Source organism: Geospiza fortis, unplaced genomic scaffold (assembly GCF_000277835.1).
Source record: "Geospiza fortis unplaced genomic scaffold, GeoFor_1.0 scaffold1, whole genome shotgun sequence".
NCBI classification, from domain to species: Eukaryota; Metazoa; Chordata; class Aves; order Passeriformes; family Thraupidae; genus Geospiza; species Geospiza fortis.
Genome location: NW_005054320.1, coordinates 2,171,284 through 2,194,440, shown reverse-complemented (window position 1 = coordinate 2,194,440; position 23,157 = coordinate 2,171,284). Strand labels below are relative to the sequence as shown.

General features: G+C 37.6%; 2 protein-coding genes across 2 annotated transcripts in view; both read left to right on the top strand.

The window, feature by feature from the left end:
- Window positions 1–11,345, top strand: part of ATG3 (autophagy related 3) — a 21,040-nt gene extending 9,695 nt beyond the window's left edge. The window contains 6 exon segments of the mRNA XM_014306825.2: window positions 2,074–2,155; window positions 2,670–2,704; window positions 3,445–3,600; window positions 4,192–4,319; window positions 9,758–9,826; window positions 11,068–11,345. Of these exon segments, the coding sequence (XP_014162300.1) occupies window positions 2,074–2,155; window positions 2,670–2,704; window positions 3,445–3,600; window positions 4,192–4,319; window positions 9,758–9,826; window positions 11,068–11,149 (552 nt within the window). The 3' untranslated portion in view covers window positions 11,150–11,345.
- Window positions 11,346–14,931: 3,586 nt separating this feature from the next.
- Window positions 14,932–23,157, top strand: part of F5 (coagulation factor V) — a 36,605-nt gene continuing 28,379 nt past the window's right edge. Inside the window, exons 1-4 of the mRNA XM_005420537.2 lie at window positions 14,932–15,142; window positions 18,166–18,351; window positions 21,398–21,489; window positions 22,454–22,576. Coding sequence (XP_005420594.1) covers window positions 18,191–18,351; window positions 21,398–21,489; window positions 22,454–22,576 — 376 coding nt within the window. The 5' untranslated portion in view covers window positions 14,932–15,142; window positions 18,166–18,190. The remainder of the gene's footprint in view (window positions 15,143–18,165; window positions 18,352–21,397; window positions 21,490–22,453; window positions 22,577–23,157) is intronic.

Sequence of the window (23,157 nt, the reverse complement as noted above, 5' to 3'; positions counted from 1 at the left end):
CAGGAAACAAACCTGAAATTTAAGTCCTCAGGGAGTACTTGAAATGCAAAGGTATTGGCTATCATGTTTAAGAAACATGAAGAAAGTCACAGAGACACAAAATGCTTTTAAAGATGAACTTGTATGGGGAGTTCTGTCTGTGTGCTGTGAGCATCCAAGAAGCTTTGGATTCTAAAAATTAGGGGGAAAAAATGGGCAGCCCTATGTTACTACATGATTATAAACAGCTCAAAATGCTATCGATTTGATGAGCAGTGAAGTGCAGATATTCCAAATGACTTTGCTGAATATAGTAAAAATACTGCTTTTTTACAAGTCAGTAACATGAGCGTGGAAGCAATACTCAAGGAATAACTAAAGTTGATCATTTGTTCTGCAAAACACAATACTTGCAGAATGTTACTTTGATTTATAACTCCTGTTTTGTGTTTTGCATTGGATTTTATTTCTGTTGTGTGTAGAAAAACTTGCTTGCTTGCAGGGCCAATCCAGGAGGACAGCTCTTTCATGCTGATGTTCTGTTTGACAATGCACTTTGTCACTTAGTTTTATATTGGTTTTGGTGGTTTGGATATTTTAAATGAAAAATCAGCTACCTCATGCTCAGAATTAGAGGAGCTTCTAACTGTAGTAGTTATTAGGAGTATTCTCCTAAAATCTTTATGAAATCTCTGTAAATTAAGACCTTTACTTTCTGAATTTCTTTGGAGTCGTCTGTCCATTGGATTCTATGCTATGCAAGGCCCAAAAGTTACCTGTGGGCTTGTGCTGTATTTGTTTCTGTTAGACTGTAATTCTTGCATTGCAGAATTATATAAAAATGTGATACCTTTTGTGATTCTTGTGTTTTCAAAAAATTATGGACAGGGCTCACAGTCTGGGAAACTAGGTGACTGTAGGAGTGACGGGGGGTCAGCATGGTCAGGATGGACGGAGACGAGGGATCTCTGAAGCCAGGTCGTGGAACTTGCGGTTTATTCCAAAGGGCACGGATGCAGGGCCCTGCTGGGAGCTGCCAGCTGCAGCTCCCAGCAGGCCCGAGAGAAGAGGGGGGCAGAGAGGATGAGAGAGTAAGAGCGTAAAAGCATAAGAGAGTAAAAGGGGTAAGAGCTAAGAGGCAAGAGTGAGAGTATGGAAAGAAAGTAAGTAAGTAAGAGCTAAGACAGCAAAGTTCCTGTTACAATACAATAAATCATCTTCTGTGTTGAATATTCTGCTTCTCACTAACCAATCTAGTACAAGATACAAATCCTATAGCATTTCCATACAGCCTATAAGAATCACTACATTACCATACTGTGCTACATTTTAAACCCTAAAAACTACTCTTTGGACCCCTTCTGCCAAGCTGGCAGGGTCTGCTCTGACCCTTGGCCCTGCCTGCAAGCAGAGGGGATTGTTTCATTAAAAGGGGATTACCTTCAGCCTGCCACATCGTTTTCCCATTGTTCAGTAACTAAGGGATCTCAAAGCTTGCTTTCATTTCAATCTCACTTATAGTTTCCATTTTCTCAAAGTCTTTTGCCAGGCAATCATATTTATAAGGCTTTCCTGTTTGATCCTCCCTAGCAGGTGACACTTTTAGTCATATAATAGAGTTTATGTAGTCCCACAAAGAGGAGGGGGTTGGACTCGATCATCCTTATGGGTCCCTTCCTTGTGATATTTTATGATAACTGCTGCACAGTTGGCTGTGGGTTAGAATTTAAAATATCTTAATCTACGTGTTTAGTCTTAGCTGTTTAGTTACTGCCTTTCATTTGAGATAGGTGGATCTCTTGATTGTTTAACACCATGGTCACTTTTCTTTGTTTAGGAATTAAATAATTCCAAATTGCAAAGTCAAAGGAAAACTTTTTAAATGGATTTTTGATATCATAATAGGACTTTGAAACAAGAATGAGTTATTAAGCAAATATTTGAGTTCAGTGTAGTCCTCTTTAATATTTCAGAAATTATCTTTCTGGCTCACTCAATGTGTTGACTGGACTTAACACCTTCAATTTTTTGGGGCTGTTAGGCTATGTAGATGCAACAGTCATTAAAGCAGTATTTTCAATTTAACTTCTAAAGGATAATATAAAAATACCAGAGTGTTCAGCATCTTGTGAAGATGATGATGAGGAAGATGAAGGAGAAGCTGCAGACATGGAAGGTATTTCTTTAACTTGGGTGGGACATGTTTTATTTCAGGTCTTTAACTAAAGCAGTACACTCTAAAACACCACTCATTCTTTGCAAGGAATTCATGCTGAAAAATTTCAGTAGGCCTGTGCTCTTTAGTGTCCTTTGTATGGTTTTATGGATGCATGTTTACTCTAACTTGTGTGCCAAAAACCTGACTGAATGTTAGTGACTGGAAAATTGTGTAGCAGAACAGATCTAAGAAAGTATAAATTAGGGATTTAGCACAGCTTCCTTCCAGCTTCGTACCTACACTTAAACTCAATCTGCCTATATAAAATCACTGAAATATAGCTCCACCTACTTACTGTAGTCTTGGTCAAATTTGTGTTTAAAAAGGGATAGTCTGGTTTGGGGATTGGGAAGGTGACCTGAATAAAACTTCTTTAGATACATGTAGATTTTTTTAAAGTAGTTGTTTATGAATGACAAATATAATGACTGGCTACAAGCTGAACACAGAATTTTATGGGTCTTCTTTTCAGAGTATGAAGAAAGTGGGCTATTGGAGACAGATGATGTGAGTGAACAGTTCTCTATCTTGCCTGTTACAATATAAGCACAAGCGAAATAAAAATAATGATAAATGGGTGAAATAACAAGATTATGAGTAATAGGGTTACTGAGCTTGGATTCCTATGGATTTGTCTCCTGCCAATCTACTGCACTAACTTGAACCCTTGGGTCCTCAAAGATTTTTCCCACGGAAATATTCCTTGGTTTTGCTAATCCTTTTTGCTCTGTTTGTACACACAGAGCTGTATTCACAAGAAGTTAAAAAATGCAATTGTGGTTCTTGGGGCTTACACAGGGAGGATGAGTGGCCTGTAGGTTCACTAGATTACACCAATCCATCAGACTTTTATAGAGAAAACAGAAGGCCTCATTATTTGTGGTACTATGCTAAGGTCTTCATGAACCTGCACAAACTGAGACCTTTGCATTCTGAATTTCATAGGAATTGTCTGTTGTTTATGAAAGAAGGTAGGGAGTGTAACAGCATAGCTGCCTACTTCCTTACAAAATCAGACCTTTTTTGAAAAGTAAAAAAAAAATCCCCAAAAATAAAACAAAAATACTTTTTGGGGGAGAAACTGATGCTCCTAATTTAGAAATAAAAACAAACCATAAGTTGGGGTTTTTTTGTGCCCACTTAAGAACATTATTAAAAGTTTTACAGTTTTACATAACTGCTTAGGATGGGAAAGGAGGGAACTCAAGCAAGATTATTCTAATCTTGTTATTTTTACCTTGAACCAGGCAACGCTTGACACACGACAGATTGTAGACGCTAACAAAACTAAAGTTGATGTTGGAGGGGAAGATGCTATTCTACAGACTAGAACCTATGACCTCTACATCACTTATGACAAATATTACCAAACTCCAAGGCTCTGGTTATTTGGATATGATGAGGTATATCTATTTTGGGGTTTTTCCTACTTCTGTGAAATTAGGCTCACTGTATCAAGTAGACTATTTTGTTGCTTATTTACAATAGAAATGTAAAGGAAAAAATGGTGAGAAAACCGTTAAGCAGCATAGGCTTGTAGGCAGGACTTTTATTTTACTTGGAATAAGTTGGAACGATTCACTGAAAACTGCACTTGATAACTGAACACATTTTGAAGGAAACCACTGGTGTTTTTGCACTGTAGAAGCAGGTATGTCTTTTCATCTCCTTCAGAAAGGAAGGAATATATAAATAGTTCTTCCCTTTAATCACTACGTTTCTTGAGTTAAAGTTGGGTAGGGCCCACTGCTCAAATACCCAGATGGGAACCTAGTCGGTTTTTAAATACGTTGACTACACCACTCAAAGGAAAATCTGTGCAGTACTATTTTTATAACATATGGATTTTAACACAGTTCTTTCACTGTACCTTCAGAACGTTTATATTTTAGATGCCTGTAATTTTTGGAGCATCATCTGTTACTGATGTTAGAAAGGAGCAAGATTCTTTGTTAGTAACACTTTTTTTTCTCGTGTTCCTTGTTCCTCTCTAGCAGCGGCAGCCTCTAACAGTAGAGCATATGTATGAAGATATTAGTCAAGATCACGTCAAAAAAACAGTGACCATTGAAAACCATCCTCATCTTCCTCCACCTCCCATGTGTTCAGTTCATCCATGCAGGTAAGTCTTTTTTTCTGGTCTGATACAGCCTGCAGATACAAGGCACTTCACTGCTTTTGTTAAGGGTTTTTTTCAGGTCTTCTAGACATATGTCTACAATTGGCTACTGTAGTGGTCTGTTAGCTTCTGAGGCAGTATGAAAGGAAGTGACCAGCAGTTATCTGAGTTCATTCCAGTGCTCACTGCAGCATGTTCTGCAGTTAGCACTGTCTTCACTGATCAACCTGCTTTTTTAACTCATCTTCTCTATGTACTCCAGGAGGTGGCAGACTACCAAAATTCCATTAAATAAAGTTTTATACTTTTGTCTACTTTTTGGGGAGAACAGCAGTACAGTGTATACTTTTGACAGATGAAAAGGCTATTTGAACATTAAATAGCAGTTTCTTGTTTTATGCTAACTACCTCCTGCTCCCCTTTAAATTTTGCACTCATTAGTAGAGAGATTGTGCTTGTCGCACCAAAGTATTTGTTGAACACAACTGCAAAACACAGTTGTTTTTTTTGGGTATTTAATGTACCATTTTCCATGTTTCTCACCTAAGAAATAGGCAGCCTGTAGTTTGAGTCTTTGAAAGGTGCATCTTGTCTTAGATGTAGGCCCTAACATCCTTTTAGGTGTCTTAGTGATACAGAGCCAGTATCTGAAACAGTGTAGTTCTTCTTGACAGTATGAAGTTCCTGGAGGTACAAATCTGGGCTTTTACCTTTAAGAAAATCCTTGTATGATTGCATATGTTTAAAAGAAAAACATATAGAGTTTGGATTGCCAGTTTAAGTTTAATTTCCTTTGACTTAAACACTTGGGCTATCCATGTAACTAGCTGAGTGTCAAATAATCAACTTGTTGACCAGCTTGTGGTCATTTCCACAGACTCAAAGCATTCTTTGAACTCTGAGCTTCTGGCTTAGCATTTATTTGTTCATCAGTCTTTAGAGAAGAGAGCAAGGGAACTTTGCAACAAGTATTTTATGGCTAATTTTGGTCTTATTCATGTGCTTTGTAAATCTGTATATCATGTTTCTTGCAGTTCACAGTTCATTAGCTGCTGCTTTTTAAAAGTGTTTGCTTTTGCCAAGCAGTCTACATACATATGGACAGTATTGAGCAGAGAAGCCGTTGTACTGGGAAGTAATTTTTTTCCCTCTAGTGGTCTAGTTGAAAATTTTGGAGTAGTAAAATTTATTCTTGGTCTTTAAATCATCAGGTTTAAGTCTGCATTAACATGAAAATGTCAGCCTGGGTGCTCAAGAGTAATACAAGAAGCAGAACTGGAAGAACTGCAAAGTGAATGATAAAGAATAGAGCGTAAAACAACATAAGGCCTCTGTTAATCTCTGGGACCACCACATGTTGAATGCTGGAGTACAGCTCTGGTCATCTGTTCTGTAGTCTATGAGGTGAAAGAAGACTAAAAACTGGGAAAGATGTGGAGATTTGTGTGCGATAACTGAAGTTATAAAGGTCTTTCCCATGAGAAAGGATTGAATAATCTCTGCCCCTTAATATTTGAAAAAAGCTGAGCAGGGAGTTATGATATCGGTGACCTTCACTATGAATGACACAGGAGGTGAAGTAATAGGATTTATGTTTTCTTCCAATAGTGAAACTGGTGGCATTGAATGCTACTCTGCTGGCATTTTCAAAGCTAGAAAGGGTTAATTTCTGCACACACCACCTAACTAAACTAAGTACTTATTTAAGCAATAGTATGTTAATGAAATAAAAATTTGTCAAAGTTTAAAGTGTAGTTACTAGAAGGGTTCAGAATAAGAAAGTCCCCGGGTAATTTCCAGCAGTATGCTAGAAATGCAGTTCTAGTAGTGCTTTGGACAGAGCATTTATGAGATGCTTGTTCCAGCCTCTTTATTGAGCATGTACTATAAAATAGGAAGGAGAACCAGGTAGATCTTTGGTTTGAATCCTGTAAGGTGTTATGCTTTGTACCTTGCATGAACAAACCAGTCATAATCTCAACCTGTCAGTGACTTTGACTGTCTTACTGTTTGCTGTCCGAAGGATTTTGGACAAAAAATGGATGTATCTTTTTTGTGCAACTAGTGTTTTTGATGGAGTGTCAAGTGGGAGGAATGTAGGAGGTCTTAACAGACTGACTGGGAAGATGATTAATAGGAGAAAAGGAAGAAAAAAATCCTGAAGCCAAAATTTAATTTACTTTGTGTTTGCTGGAAGCCTTGCTAGTAAATTGGTTGGGAAGAAGCTCCTGTTGATGTGTATTTGAAGGGCACTCTAAGAACAGACAAAGATGCAGAGATATTTCAGCATGATAGCCCTCACTGACTAGGTAGAACTGTGGGGTTTATACTGGGCTGTGGCTGCAATTTTATCTGCTTAATTTTAGTTACTGCTCTGCAGAGGTGTTAGCAGTGCGCTGCTAATCTCTGCATTTGGGTTGAGTCTCTTCACAGGTGAGAGCACTGTGGTCATGTTTTTACTTCCTCTGCAGCCAGTGAAGTGCCAGTTCCTTTGTTATGTAATCTACACTTATGCTTGAAGGAATGGTTTACATCATGAGACTTGTTTTAGTTTTAAGCATGAAAGAGATGGTGGATAGTGAGGTGAAACAGCTCTGTTGCTAGTCTTAAAATGGAGGAAACTGTAGCCCTTCTCAAAGAGTGTTGTCATGGATCTGCAACTGCTTAACGCTGGAAAGAGTTTAAAAGGTAGTGTTGAGGCTGTGAAGAAAGAGGCTAACAGCATATCCAAAATGGAGGTTTTAAGAATGTTTTCTTACTTTCCAAGTAAGCTATTCTGTTTTTTTCAAATTGGTAAGGTTAACAGCTGAGAAGGTCTGGGCTTCTGGATAAAAACCAACAGCCAAACTTGTTGCTTTGTTTTCAATTCAGCTAGGAGCTATGACTGTTTAGTTATGTCTGCTGCTGTTGCTTCCCATAATGTTATAGAAATTGTGTAATGTAGGATATTTGTATGATTCCAAACATTTTTATTGCAATGTGCATATCCTGGTGTCAGAGAAAGGAAAGAAACAGCAGTCGGATGCCACTGTCAGCTGCTTGAGATAACTTCTATTTTGAGTAGTTAGTGAAAATTGTTCATCTTACAGCCCTTCTGTAAGTTGTAGTTCTTGTCAGCATTTTTATGGTACTGGGAAGAACATAGTCAACTTCCTCATTAATTGCTGTAAACTGCTTTAATCACGATTCTCATCTTTTTCTTTGTGTGCTATGAAGGGACTGTCAAACAGGTTAACTACTAAACACATTTACAGTTAAATCATAATTTCTTGCACTGATTCCAAGGACTTGTTTGTCTCCATTTCAGAATAGTGATAGGCTTCTGAACTCTTTTTGCTTCTAATGTGCTCTAAATATCTGCAGGGAAAGATTTCTAGATGGCACGGTATTTTAGCTTACATTTCTTCAAAAGTTATTTATTTCCTTTGTGTAGTGTATTTATATATTTTATGCTCATTCCTCCAAGTTTTCTTACAGAAGGAGCTGAAAACATGGAACAAACTTTATGAAGTTTATAAAGCACCTGCAAAGCTTTTCATGAGTAACTGTATGACAGCGAGAATGACCATTACTCTGTGGCCATTATAGAATTAGAGGCACCAGAATAGTTCTTAGAAAACAAAAAAGAACAAATGTCATTAAGATGTATGAAGTTGGGTCAGAATGCTGTTGAGGACTTCTGATGGCTGCATGGTGACCTGTATTCTGTGCCAGTAAAAAAACCAGTCCACAGTTATGCATAAGGTCAAAACTTAAGTTTTGGCAGTGGCTAGCTTCCTACAGAGAAGCAGCTGGCCTTGGCACCTGAAATGGCATGTGTTCCGCAGGGCATCATGGGGATCCAGAATTGGAATCAGCTCTGAGGGTTAGTTGACTTGCAAAGACCAACAGTAAATGACAAATGCTGACCTTTAATATTTCCCCAGACTTGCATGTTCCTGTTTACAGTTTGTCTTGGTAACTTTGCAACAGCTTCCTTCCTTGTTTGCAGCTACTGGCAGCATGATGACTTTGGAGGCAATTACTAAATGCCAGTTGCTGGTCAGCTATTTAGATTGACATACTGGTATCAAGACATGGTCAGAAAGTTATGCAAACTCTGCTTCCCACTCATCCTTCTTTTCAGCTGGCACTTTGGTTGTTTTGGGATGGGTATTTTAAACTACTGCTGCTCACTTACCTGCAGTGCTGTGTAGATGGACGCCCACAGCCGTGTATTATGTCACTGGTGAAGATTACCTGCAGAATCCTCCATTTAAAACAAGGTTGAAGTATACATAAAAGTAAGATTAATTCTACAACCTGGGAGTTTGTGTTAAAGGTACATAAATAAAACATAATTTAACATACAGTAGTTCTCCCCTCTGATTTGATATGTTCTTCATCCCTTAGTTTATGGGATACAAGAACTGCTTTGAAAACAAGAACATTACTTCCAAATTGTAGCTGGTCATTAAAAGTTTTGAAGTCTTTATCATTAAGGATATTCCAAACTATAGCAGACAAGTTTTAGCACTCAACACTGAGTGATCTGTTCTAGTTGACTGCTTATTGAGCAAGGAGGGCTTTAGACTAGATGATGACCAGTCTCTTCCAGCCCTGGCTATTCTGTGATTTTGTGTTGCATTCCCAGGATTGGCTTTTTGCACAAATACCATGTGGTTGATAGCAGGTCTGGGATGTCACTGATAAGAATGTAAAAACTCAGTGAGCTGAGAAGTGTTTATCCTTCCCTGTAGTGCTTTACAATAATACAATTACAAGAAGAAACTAGCTTAGAAACTGTTGATTTGCTATAGAACCCAAGTTACCACCAGAGAAAGTTTCCATACCCTAAACCATTCCTAGAGCAATAGTTCTGAATTTATGCAGGGTTGATTTAATCTGCCTTTCCTGGGAAACTATTAATTGTTTTAGTGTTTTAAACCTCTTCAAATTTTACAAGTTTGAGTGCAGCAGAGACAGCTAAAAATGATACAGCAGTTTCTAGATATCATCTTCAGGGGTATCTAGGACTTCTGGTGGCTGGCTGCTTGTCAGTATTACCTTCTAGGGACTTAGCTGGGGACTTTATTGGCATTAAATGCTATTGGCATTTAGCGATTAAAAGTTATACTGGTGTCAAGCGGTATACATTCACTCTAGTGGCACTCTACATTAAAGCATACATTTGACATAGGGCATTGAATCTACATTTTAGCGTACTTCATTCTTGGCTTTCTGTGGGAATGTAAGGAGCTGTTAAATAATGTTACATTCATCATTTAATGTTAATTTTCAGTTACTGTTGCTATTTTACTTTCTCGGTAAACTGAAAATTTCATCTTGCTGCTTCTGAACCTAATGGTCCAAAATTGTCTAATTTGCACAAAACCTATTCATCCTGATGAAGAGGGGGTTGCCTCTTCCTTAAAATGTTTTGTTTCTGATCTGTTTTTCAGGCATGCAGAAGTCATGAAGAAAATAATCGAGACTGTCGCAGAAGGTGGGGGAGAACTTGGAGTTCACATGTATCCTTTTTCATTATTACACAGATTCTTGGACACTTCTTGCAGTGTAAGATCTGTTACCTCAAGGGTCATAAGCTGAAGCACAATTATGTGTGAAAGCAGTGAATAGCAGCTTGGGGTAACATTTGCTGGAGTTCTGGCATCAGCTCCGTTGTGCAAACAGACTCCATTAAGTTTTTGGGGGAACATGAGGTGGTGTATGGCAGGAGCAGTGGGGAAGGCAGGCAGGTTTGAAGGGACAGGATTGAGCCCTTGTTTGTAAGGGTGTGAAGGAGGTAGCTATGAGCATCCAATGGAAGATGCCAGTATAGGAGTGTGAGACTGGAGGTTCACATACCCCATCCAGAGTGTAATCACTGCTTAGCAGAGCAGCTTTTGTATTGGATTTTAATCTGAAACTAATTTCTCAAAGATGTAGAAGTCCCACTATTCTCTATTGTGCATGTGAGCAATATCTTGGTAAAACAACATTGCTGACAAAAAGCAATGAAAATCACTTAAACCACTCTGAACATCAATATCAAATGCCTCACAAAATTTTCTTTCAGGAAGCTGAGTGATCTTAGTTATACTTTGTAGTAATCAATAGTATACTTTCTGACTAGAGCAACCTCCATGATAAAAGCAAATATGTCCTTTCAAAATAGTGTTCTTTGCTGCTGTAGGGCAAATAAGCAGGAATTACTGAGCAGCTAAAGGTCTTGAATCAGTAAAATTCTCATTTACTGTATGAGTTGAGACTTGCTCAATTTGTGCAACAAGCAGCTGGAACTGAACTGGAAAATAACTTGTCTGTCACGATTCAAGTCTCCTAGTCCTCAGTAGTTGCAGGTGGCTTTTTGTTGTTGTTGTTGTTTTTCTTTTTTTTTAATCACTTAACAAATTGGTGCATTTTTAGCATTTCTTTATTCATTTTCATACATCTTCTGTTTGTGAAGAAATGGTCTGTGAGACTATTATGTCAAAACAGTTGGGTTTACTTACATCCAGTACCAATGTAACTTAATAGTCAATTGAAAGTAGTGATTTCTATTAAATTTTTAGTTTTCTATCTGCCTCTTTCCCACATGGACAGAGACTTCAGATTGTAATTATTCAATATACTCCAGACTGCAAATTCAGGCCCAGCATGCGTTTGAAAGTGACATATACAAGGGAACTCTTCTCTGCAAAGAATGTGACTTCTGCTTTGTTTTGCTGGATTTCTAGCTATTGTACATTTTCCTTAATAAGAAACTCAGGTACCTTCTTATTTTCTTGAAATTTGTACAGGCTGTCATTCCAACGATAGAATACGACTACACAAGGCACTTTACGATGTAACTAAAATAAGAGATGTGTTCCTCTAATTATCAAATCTTTTTTTAAATGACCCATCTATGTCACTTATACAACATTATACACAATTTCTGTAACTAATCTTTTATCAACTTGATGCATTAAAATAAAATGTTCCATTACCAGCCTTTTTAATGAAAATCTCTGTGTGTAATATAAATAAATCACTTTCATTCCAGTACAGATGCTTCACTAAGAGGTGGGATTTTTTTTCTCCACAATTCCTTAATTTCCTTCCATGAGAATATTTTCATGTATGTTAGAAACTGATCTACTTTTGTAGTAGAAGTAGATAAGAAGTAGAAGTAGATAAGCCGTAATAGTTACGGCTTTGTTGCTGATTCCTAAAAATGTACCTTTTTTTTCCCATTTAAATTCACTTGGGAGCTTTGTGGAGGTATTTTTTTCCAGCTATGAATGGTTATATTTCCTCTTGCTGGAGGAATATTTTAAAAGATGAAAAAAATAAGTGATTGTCTTGTTAAGAAAGTCTGACTACAGCTTTAACAAGTAACTGTAACTAACCAGTCTTTGAAAGGTGATTTATACTTGAGCAAGACTAGAGATGGAATATTTGAGGAGGCAGAAGAAGGTTATTCATTATGTGGTCTGTTTCTCTTGTAATAAAGAACAGTCTTATTGACAAAAATACAGCTTGAGGGTAAAGGAAAAGATTGCTATGTCGGAGCAAGGTTCAATCTTGATTATTTGTCTGCCTCAGCTACACTAATTGCCAGTCTAACAGCATGGTTTCCTCCTTGGGATGAACATGCATGGAGTTGTTTGCGGATTCAGATATTGCAGAAGCATCCAGGCTTTAGCAGCCGCTTTCTGCCCTGTAAAATGTAAGGTTTATATTAATGAAACTTGGAGGAAAGGACCATCATGTCTCTGTATATATATTTGTGCATATATTTATAGTAATTAGATTCACTTAAACTGCCTTTCAGGAAAGCACTTTTGTCTCCCAAGCAACCATCTTGGATTCTGCAAGGTAATCAGAAGTTGGGTGTCTGCAGTGGACTAAATTTACTGTTGGGTAGGAAGACTGGTCCCATTCCTGGCACAGCTGGTCCGTGTTTTGGCTGTCCTTTCTACCATGCTCTTACTTACATGGGAACACATAATCAGGTTGTGTGTTTCATGCTAAAATTGACTTTCCTCTTGATATGTCTTTACTTCCTCTTTTTTGGACATCTTAAGCAATGTCTATGTTAGTGAAGAGTAAGGCTGGCTGAAACCTGTTAAAAACTTAACCACACCCACTGAGTCATGCCATAGGAATTTGCCTAGGAGGCTAATCTCAAAAGATGTTTTGGGCTTTCTGGTAACAAAGGAAGCAGCTGTCCTCCACCCAGTAAATAGGGGAGCAAAGAGAGGGAGTATGACTTAAAATAACCAGTAGTGATGTATACTTTTTTCCTTTGATGCATCAGAATCTTTTGAAACATCCTTTTCTCTAAAAGTCTCCTGTAAGAAGGTGAATTAGTTTCATAAGTCTCCAGTAAGTGAAGTTATAAAATACCACATTCTTCCTTGTCAGGCTTTTGATGAAAGCAAGTGGCATAATTTTTTTATTTTTAATGTATAAACCAAAGAAGGCCTTTTTCTCTGACCCTAACAGAAAAAGAGACATAGCAGAACTGAAGAAAACTTGCCAATGGCTTCCATCATCACCGTGATATTAAATACCTTATGGCATTTTTAGCCCTGCACTGTCTGGTGTTGAAAAAGCCAATCTGTGGTGACTAAGACATGGTGTTCTGCTTAGCTGCTTATCAAAGTAGCTGTACTTATAAGCAAATTTAATCTGGGTGTACTTGTAGCAGTTGTACTGTACCTTAATCCTCCTCTTCCTTTGGGATTAATGTTTAAAATTCCTGATAGAACCAAAGATTGCTGCTGTAGGAACTACTATAGACATTTAAACATAGTAACTTAAGTTAAAGTTTCTGTCAAATCCTACATGATTATTAATTACCTGAATTTTGTGTTGGCATCAGAAGAGCTTCTGAGGGGTTCTGCTCTGCTCACTTTCCTACGATACACCTTACAGTTCTTACGGCTTTTTGCTTGCCTTCTGTTTCTTGATCTTGGACTTTGGGTATGTTCTTGTTTATAGGTGCTGCATGCAGTGAAGGTGTGGGTGACATTTTGATTCTACTGATTAGGCAGAGTGGATGAGTTATGATGCAAAGGGAATAACCTCACAGAGATGTAAAATAATGATCATCACAGCCTATTGTCAAACTTCAGATATCTGTCTTCAATGTACATGAAATGTAAAAATAGCATAATAATAGTAAAAAATTTTTAAATACCAGTAAATACTTGCTTCCAATAAAAAATTCGTGTGGAAGATAAAAATCAAAGTATTAAGTGTGGGAAGTGCAGTTCTGTATTAGTGTTTTAAAAGTCTGATCAAAGCCTAAGCTACAAGTAATAAAGGATGGAAATAAGTGTTAAACAGGGCAATTTCAACTTTGTCCTTCTGCGGCAGCATTTTTAGGTATGGGAAGGTAGAGTTTGTTTAACCAGCTTGCTAACAAACAGCCTGAGCCATTGCTAGAGAACTAGAATGCTTTGAATTTGTCTGTGTTGTGAAGTCTGTAGGGATGCTTATAATTTAGGGTCTTACTGTGCTAAGAGCTTACTGATTTCATGTTTCTTTCTGAAACGTGCCTAACGTGCCTTTTCACTTTACTAGTGAAAAATAACTTTTTATGCATGTAACTTGCAAGATCTGTTTTAAGTCTAGTATTTGGGGGAAAAAAATTATATCTGGATTTAGAAAATTCAACTGTATAAAGGATGAAAAATTTATTTCATTCAGAATATCAGAATATCCTTATTGTTGGAAGTAGGTGTGTACAACTTGATAAGAGGCTCTCTCTTTTTTGATAGTCCAGTTTCAGTTGCAACGATGATTTATGATGAAAAGAATATGAATCTTCCTAGCTGCAAACTCTTGCACTGGTATCCTTGCTGTTGTTCTCTACAGAAAGAAATCCAAGATGAATATGCTGCTAGACTGACTTAGCATGAGGCCAGCTACTCCCATGGTGCATATCAGTTGTAAGCTTGGACAAATACAGAAATCTCTTAGTAAAGAAGACAAACTGGAACACAGAGAACACAAACAATGAGTAGGAGGAAAATTGTTTGTTGAGTCAAACCGAAATTTTTCTGGCAAAAGTTAAACACACAGGAAGAAAAAAATGGGCTTCACTTGAGTCAGTCCAGAATTTTAAGTGAAATATCATTAATGCAGTTTTTGAAGAGAGGAAGCTTGTATATTCTTGTTTGTTCCTTAAAATGATTTTTTTCAGACCACAAGCCAGTGGTTTTAGACAAATTCGTTAAAGCACTGAAATTAGGTTTTAGTGTTTAGAAAATAAACATGTTTATTTTTTTTTCATGTAACCTTACTGACTTCAGCATCTCTGTACCAATAGTTTTCGGTCCTGCTAAATAATTGGTTTTGGTAAACATCGACTGGAGAAACACCCCAATTCTAACAAGGGACATTTGCATTTCTGCTAAAGAGAAATACAAGTTTAAAACATTAATGTATTTAGGTTTAAATTAACATGATTATTTGTCTTCTGAAGCACTTCTGAAGTGCCAGGGCAAACTGAAATGCTCTTCTACATTCTTACTGCCTTTTAGTTTGTTTATGACCACAGAAGTCACACAGCCTGCCTCCCCTTAACAGTGTACACAATGTGTTCTTGTGTGGGCTGTCATCAAGAGACATACATCTTCTTTTGTGTGACTTGTTCTCTGAAAGAAAGCCTTCGTTTCTCTTCCATCTTTTCTTTTTGCCTGCTTATATGTCTTTTTTGGCATAGCACGTCTACTTTCGGCTTCTAAACTGAGCTGTTTCACAGGTTAACATTTCTTGGCTTTAGCACCCACTTGGAGAAGTGAAGATATTTGGCTGATGGCCTGTGTTCCCGTTAGTGCCTGGCAGATTTGGTAAGTGCCCCCTCTGTCTTTTACCTGCTTCAGAACCACGTGTTCCCTGGCGATTCAATAATTAACTCCTTGTTTGCCCATGAAGCCTGTTCACCCTGCACTAAACCAAGTGTGGGGCCTTGATTGGTGCATTTGAATGAGAGAGAGATCTCTCTTAGGACATTATTAGCAAGCAATTCCACAATAATTGTACAACTTTTTCTTCTCTGTACTAGCTCCCTGTCTGTCACCAGTTGTGAAAGCTGATGGCAGGCATCAGGATATGATGCCTTCCTGCTGGCGCTTAGGGTATCTTTTTTGATGAAGTAGAAACAAGTTTGTTGTGGATCCTAATTTGTTATTTGCAGCAAGTTACATATCACCACTTTACATCTCTTTTTAAAGATCTGTTCATGATTGCTCAGAATCAGCCTAGGCTATTTCACCTAGCCTAGGTGGAAAACTGGCACTGCCAGTTAATTTTACTGGTCAGCTTTTAGAGCAGGACTGCAAGTATACCCTTAGTGTGTTTTCACATGTAGCATAACAAGAAATCAGGACCATAATTACTGGGTGTCAGAATAGACAATAGTCTTGCCCTGTTGGAAGATGCAGACCTGCTCTTAGTGTTAAAAGATATTTCCTAGGCTTCTCTTTCCATGCCCAATTTTCATTTGGCATTTCAGAATCAGTACATCCCAAAGGTACTGCTTTATTTAGGGAATACCCTTGTTCATTGTGCTGCAGAGATTGTCTTGCCAGCCTGCACTGGACCCACATTCTGCCATGCATGGCTTTTGACCACATGATTTTTTTATGTGGTTGACTTGTAATTTACACTTGAACATGTCAGTAAGCAGTGAGGATAAAATACGAAGTTTGCAGCATGTGCCGTGTTGTGAAGTAGAAAAAAAGATCACAGCTAAATGTATGAATAACCAATAAACTTGCATTGTCTTGGAAGATTCCAGCCTGAAAGAATATATTCTGTTGTCACTTCTCATGGACTAATAGTAATAACTTGCAGGCAACCAAGACTAATTTAAAAAAAATGTATGTATTAGACTTTTACAACATCAGACAAGATATAATTACAAATATTAGAAATTAATGATCAGGTGGAAGGGAACAACATCTTTGGATTATTAATAATGATTTTCAGAACACTGAAACTTCATAAAGCCTAGAGGATGTGATGTGTTGGAATAGCTTAAATAAAAGAAAAAAGAAAAAAACCTAAGGCTGATGCAGATGATTTCAGGCAAGTCAATTTTACATTGATACTTAAAATGTGAGAAGAGGAGAAAATAAGCAAGCAGCCAATATTGGATTGCTTGTTCTTAAAGGATTAAAGAAGAGTAACAAATGGTAGTCAATGTAGCTTAATGGAAAGTATCTCTAGTTCAATTTGATACTGATCTTTAAAACTATCAATATGATCAGCCACACTTATGAAAGAAATTCTTACCTTTAGAGTAATGCTGCATAATTCGTTGACTAAGAAATTTCAAAAATACAGCTCCCAAATTCCTCAAAATGGATAAAAGGGAAGTAACCAATTGGCGTCAGCTTTGATGATTCCCAGCTCACAGACACAAAGCAGAGGGTGTTAATCACATAATCTAGGTATTAATTTTTAGCCTGCAATATTTTAGCTTTTTATTAAAAGGAAAAATTCTTAGAAGCCTACTTATAATGAATATTTCTAATGCAAACAGTTCATTAAACAAAATCACAGGAAGATTTGTTTAAAGAAGTATACCATGATGTTGGTAGTCATGTGCTGTCTAAGTGAGCACGATTATTCTCAGGTTTATGCACCGAATGATCCTGATGTTTGGTAGTGAGCATTTAGCTGTTAGTCTTCAATTTTTTATTTTTTTTTCATCTCCCCTAGTTCTTTCAAGTCCTTATGGTACCATGTAGTTTGGATAGAATTAACCAAGCTGCCAGTTAGGCCATTCTGCTGTTAAAAAATATATCAAACCTAGAATTGATCAGGTTTTCTTTTGAAGTAGTCCAAAATGAAATGTTGTCCTTTTTGTCTAGTTCTGGACTGGAGTTGTTTTGATTTGGGGTGTCGGTAATTTTTTCATTAAAATATTTGGGAAACATTATTGAAAATATTGTTTTCATTTTTTCTTGCGTTGGCCACAACAAAAATAGATAGGATTTCTTCTTTTTCTAGTAATTGAGTGTGTGGGAAACATGATCAACAATTTACTTGTTGTTTTGACCAGCTTCTTAGTACTGGCAAAAGCGGGGAAACATTTTTGGTAATACAGTTGACATTGGTAATTATCTTATCAAAAGGTATTTTCCTAATCATTTCTTGTTAGATAAATGTCAACTGATCCTAGTCAAGACTAGGTTAGAAGTCTCCTGTTTGACCTGGTAGCTGCCACTGAGAAGCCCATTGGTTACCTATTACCTGAGGTATTTGGGAGTGTAGTGGGAATCAAGCTGAAGCTGGCAACATTTGGAAGGGCGGCTGCCTTACTGTTCTGAGCATGCAGTGCATGGTGATCTGAACGAGATTTTAGCTCTGCACCCAATTCTACTCCCTGTACCTAATCCTTCAGTATTTTGCTTTTAACCTGGGAATGATTTCTTAGGAGGTGTAGCATCAACCTGGGAAATTTCCATCAGTGCCAGCCATGTGCTGGGTTTCTGTTTTCTGGGAAGATAGAAAATATGCCCCCCTTCTTCGTAACCACATAAGTCAAACATCCTGTAATTGAAGTAATCTAAATAATCTTCTGCCTCTGATATCCTGCTGCCTCAGTACACAATGACCCAACCACCTAATGGGGCTGAAGCTGCTTCTTCTTGGTGCATGGTGGTGTGGAGGAGGGGAAGGAAGATCGTTTAAACAGTTTTTTATCTCTATTGGATCCCTGTCAGTAAGGGGAGGCAGAGGTGAAGAGCAATGACCTGAGCATAGCAAATGTTGTTACCCTGTTGCATCATAATTATTTCATTTCTCAGGGGAAGTTAGAAGCAACAACAGCAATAAAAGCAGTGGTTTCTGCCTTGTCTTCCAGAGCAGCTTTAACAGGCATCTCTACCATGACTCTGCACTGCTTGCAGCTTTTTCTCTTGCTTCTGCTTGGTTCATGGTGGCCAGACTCAGAGCAGCATGTGGCAGGAGCTGTGAAGGTCAGAGAGCACTATATAGCTGCACAGATCACCAGCTGGAGCTACAAACCACACCCTGAGGAGAAGTCCAGGTAACAAAGTACAGGATAAGAAGGATGAAATTAGTCCTCCCTTGGGACTGACAAGTGGTTTTTGTCTCTCATCTCTTGTGGAATTGGAGAGACCAGGAGGACTTTGGAGCACAATCTGTTGATTTCAGAGGAACTTGGTTGACCTTAAACAGCATGATCTGAACTAGAGCCAGTGACATATTAAAAGTTCCTTTTTATTTGCTGCATTAGTGGATAGAATTATTTTTATGCTTTCAGAGCACTTCTGTTAAATAAACTCCAGGACTTGCTTTTGTCATTTTTGAATAGCTTAATGTTGGTTGCTTGGGGTTTTTTAATGTATTTATTTTAGGTACATGGATGTTGAGCAATGTTATGTTGAGCCATGGTTTGGTTAGATCTCAAAAACTTTAGGACTTTAGAATTTGCTGAAGGAATAATGATGTTCCAGTTTTGATGCTATCACTTTCACTTAAATCAGAGCCAGATGAACTTTGGAACTAGTACCATTTCTGAGTTGTTCAGAACTTTTGTGAAATGTACATTCTGATGAGTAGAGGTGGTAAAATCAAGCATTTCTCTGCTTTATTAAGTGAAAATACTGATTTTATTTTTTTCAGATAGCATTGCACAGTGGCCAGCCTACCTGCACCCACCAATCAAGAATATAAAATATGTTATTTTTATTACTGCTGCTGTCCTTAGGATTATAAACACTGCAAGTGCAATGCTACAGATTTCAGAACTTGGATGTAATCTCGAGTTGTGTTTAAATTAGGGAGGGGAACTACTAAAAATGAAACATTAAAATTAATTAAAAATTACTTGTCCTCCTACATTAAAAGGGCTTTTTGTATACTGCTGCTTTTTTATATGTATATATAGGTGGATGACTTGGGTTTTTGTCTTTTTTTGTTGTTGTTTGTGATTTTTTTTCTGAACATGTATTGCATTTCAGGATAGTATGGAAAAGATACTTCCAGTTCAGATTGTGACTTTCTAACTTTTTTTCCCAAGATCTAATTATAGCAAAGTTCTTGTGATTTTAAAACCCCCTTGACAGTTTAATAGAGCTGGTATAAGCATAATGTCAAACCAGCAAGACAGAAGAGAATAGGATTTAAAGGCAGGAACATGAAGCCAGCTGCCATTTAAGTATTGACCTGGACATGTGAATTTACTAGTTAAAGCTTCATTCTCTTCTACACTGGGTGCATCAATGTAAGCATCAACTGCTGTTTGGTTAAATTCACATTGTGGATGGAGTGTTTTTGTGCAGTAGAGACTCACAAGACTGTCTAAAACCTCAGCTGAAGTTCTCTGAGATAACCCAGCAGTATTTTATATGCAGTGTCTATTGGGTTACCTTGCCAGTATTTAGAGCCAGTCACATCCCAGATGGGACTAATGAATTTTATAGAGCTTATAGAAATTTAACTAAAACGCAAAACAAACAAACAAGCAAACAAAACCACAAACTTAACCCCAAAAAAACAGAAAAACAAAAGACGTCACAACACAAATACACTTACTGAGGAAGAGTTTATGGTTTGATGGCTTGGATCCCAAAGGTATTGGGATATGTAACTTGTCCTGATTTCAGTAGAAGCTGAATGTCTATATGCAGTGTAAGAATCTGTTACTTTGGTGCTTTTATTTATAAATAACTTGAGAGATTGAAAGGAAAGTGGATTCTGTTTCCTTAATTTTGACTAGAAAAGGACACCTTATTTCTCTGAGTGTCAGTTTTATCTTTGCAGAGGTTTGTTACTATGTACAAGTGCTGTTTATTTATAAGGCACTTCAGCATAAAGTGAATATGTATTATCTGTGCATCTTGCAGTGTTGCTGCTGCAATTCCTGGAAGTTCTGTAACTAGAACTGCTTGCATAGTGTGATGTTTCTGAAGTGTTAGTGTGCTAGGTATTTTATTCCTCCTCTCTATACAACTGGCGCTGATAAATTTCCTCTTCTATCCTACAGTCTTAGGTGCATATTCTCATGAACCTTGCCACATTAGGGCAGCTCTTGTCAATGAAGGTTATGGATCCCATCCTTTTCCCCTTAAAGAGTTAAATAAAATTTTATCAATGTCTTTAAGGAGGGGGGAATTAATTGAAACACCAATTGCTTCTGCCTGACTCTGCTGTGGTGAGAGAGGGGTGCAGAGGAATTTACAAGAGATCTCTTCCAAAAGAGATCTCCCCCTTATGGACTCAGGATGTCACTGAAGTGGGTTCTCTCTGCTCAGCCTCCCCATGCTTGAGCAGGCCATCAGCTCCTCACTGTGAAATGTGCCTGAAAGGGCATTACAAAGAGAGCAAGTGGAATTACTATTGGATTCAGTCATCCTACATACTATAGTAAATCAACCAATAAATGTGAAGGGCTCTTACCCTTTCAGCCCTCTTCTCATCATTGTTTCCATTGCAGAAATGTCGTTTGCTGGTTTCCTTCTGCTTGCCTAAATATTTTCTAAGAAAACATTTTGTGGTCTCCTGGGTGTCAAATTGTTTATGTAACAAGACTAAGGGCACTTTGCAGTGTTTCTCATTTTCTAACTTGCTTGCCTTCAGAGTCATTCCTATGACAGGAGCTTGCTGTTAATGCTGTTTAAAAACCCTTCTGGTGAGTCTTAAAGTTCAACCATATGGCTGAATAAATAGAAATTCAGGTTTCTTTCTCTCTCTTTTGTCAGATGCTTTCTAGGTTAAGTATGGTTGAGACATCTTCCTCTGTGTCTTGGACAAACAAAGGCATGTTTATACCTTTGTAGAATCAAAAGGACCCATAAAAACCACCTGTAAAATCATTGGTGAACTATTCTAGGTATGGGTATTGGATGCCCTATATGACATTATCTGGTTCGGGAACATCATAAATTCAATAGAGTAAGAGGGAGAAGTGAAGACACTACAAAGAGTTGGACTGTGTTCTTTCCTTCAGCAAAATGTGCAAGTGATTAAATATATTTCCAAGATTCATCTTTGAGTTTTCCATCAAACAACAATGGCATCTCTGAGAATCTTTGTCCTCTCAATATTTTTTATAACTCTTTTGGTTTCAGATTGGAACATTCAGATCCTGTATTTAAGAAAATTTCTTACAGAGAATATGAAGTGGATTTTAAAAAAGAAAAACCAGCAAATACATTTGCAGGTAAACAGGAATGAAATGTCCTGAGTATTTTGATTCGTTCCTTATTTTAAAGCCAGTGGCAACCTAAACACACTTGTATTTTTGCATCCATTATTTGCACATAAACCAAATAGGCACAGGGGATGAGGTCTCTATAGTGCAGGAATGAGGCTTCCAAAGGCCGTAGAGAGGTTGGGCTTTCAGAGGATGTGGCTGTCTGCAAATCAGTTGCACCATACAAAGTTGTTCCCTTTGTTTTCAGCATCTGATGAGATTTACCACGTGCATTTAGATTTGGCACAGCCCCAGCGATGACACTATGAATTCCTTGTGAAGGAGCCTAAGGCCTGAAACTAAATATATACAAAATAGTTTACCAAAAAAGAGACTTACAAGCCAAAAGTTATCTTAGCAGCTTTTTCAATTACTTGTTTTTGCAACATGGGGAGTAGGGATACCAGCTCTTGAAATCTTTTGCAGGAAATGCCTCAAGAAATTTGCAATGTGGAAATGATTATTTGCTTGGATAACTTTTGGGAATTGAAAGATCTCTTTGTTCTGTGACTTCTGGCATTCAGAGTGCTACTTAAAATAATGTGTTTGAATGCCTTTCTCTAAACTCTTAAATTATAAAATGTTTATCTTCTAAAATGTTTTAATTAAATTGTATGTGAAAGATGTCTAGAAATTTTCAATGAACCTCAGGATGAATTTTTTGATATTTCCCCCTTATTTTCCCATGATTTTTAAGTGCTAGTTGCCAGATGCAAAATTTATAACATTTTGGAATATGCACTATATCCTTTAGGTTCCCATATGCCTTTTTATGGGTAAATCTTCCTTGCAGTGTTATTACATTCTCTGTGTTAATTTTGAAACTTGTATTTTGAGAGCTAATATTTTTGAAGGGGGAGAAAATTATTTGTTTCACTGAACATACTGTTTTATTAATATTTTCCTCTTTCTTTATCTTAAATAACTACAGGACTTCTGGGACCAACCCTGCGTGCTGAAGTGGGAGATACTTTAGTGGTTCACCTTAAAAATATGGCTGACAAGCCAGTCAGTATTCATCCTCAAGGCCTAGTTTACAGCAAAAGTGAAGAAGGTAAATACTGTAGAAACTCCATGTTTTATTTGCTTGTAGACTACTGCATGAAATGTTGAAAGGGATCCAGATCAATGTGTGAAGCTATGTGTAACACAAATATCTGTTGATCTGGATTACACCTTCATTGCTAGCTCCTTTCTTGTTCATCACTGTAACACTGGGAATGTGAATGTCGTGAGCACAGTTTCCTAACAGTGCTGATCATGCTGTTCTGATACTCAGGATTTAATGCTCAGCTTTGTGGTGCTTTGTTCCACACCCTCATGAGACCAGCAAAAAGAGATTATAAACTATGACCAAATGGACAGTAAAATATCTGTACCAGCACGAAGTGAGTTTGGTTGCTCATGCTTCCTGGATTGCCCTGCCCTGGGTGCTGAGCCAGAGCTTTGACCCTCAGTTTACAAATTCATGCAAGGCTTTGGTTGCTGTGTGGATGCAAAATGAGTTCTGCAGCTCCATCTCATGGAGTTGAACAGAACATCTCATTGGAAGGGATGGGCAGTTCAGTTTGACTGTCATATTAATTAATGTTCCTTTTGCACTTCAGATTTCGATTCTCTGTCTCCCCTTTGTCA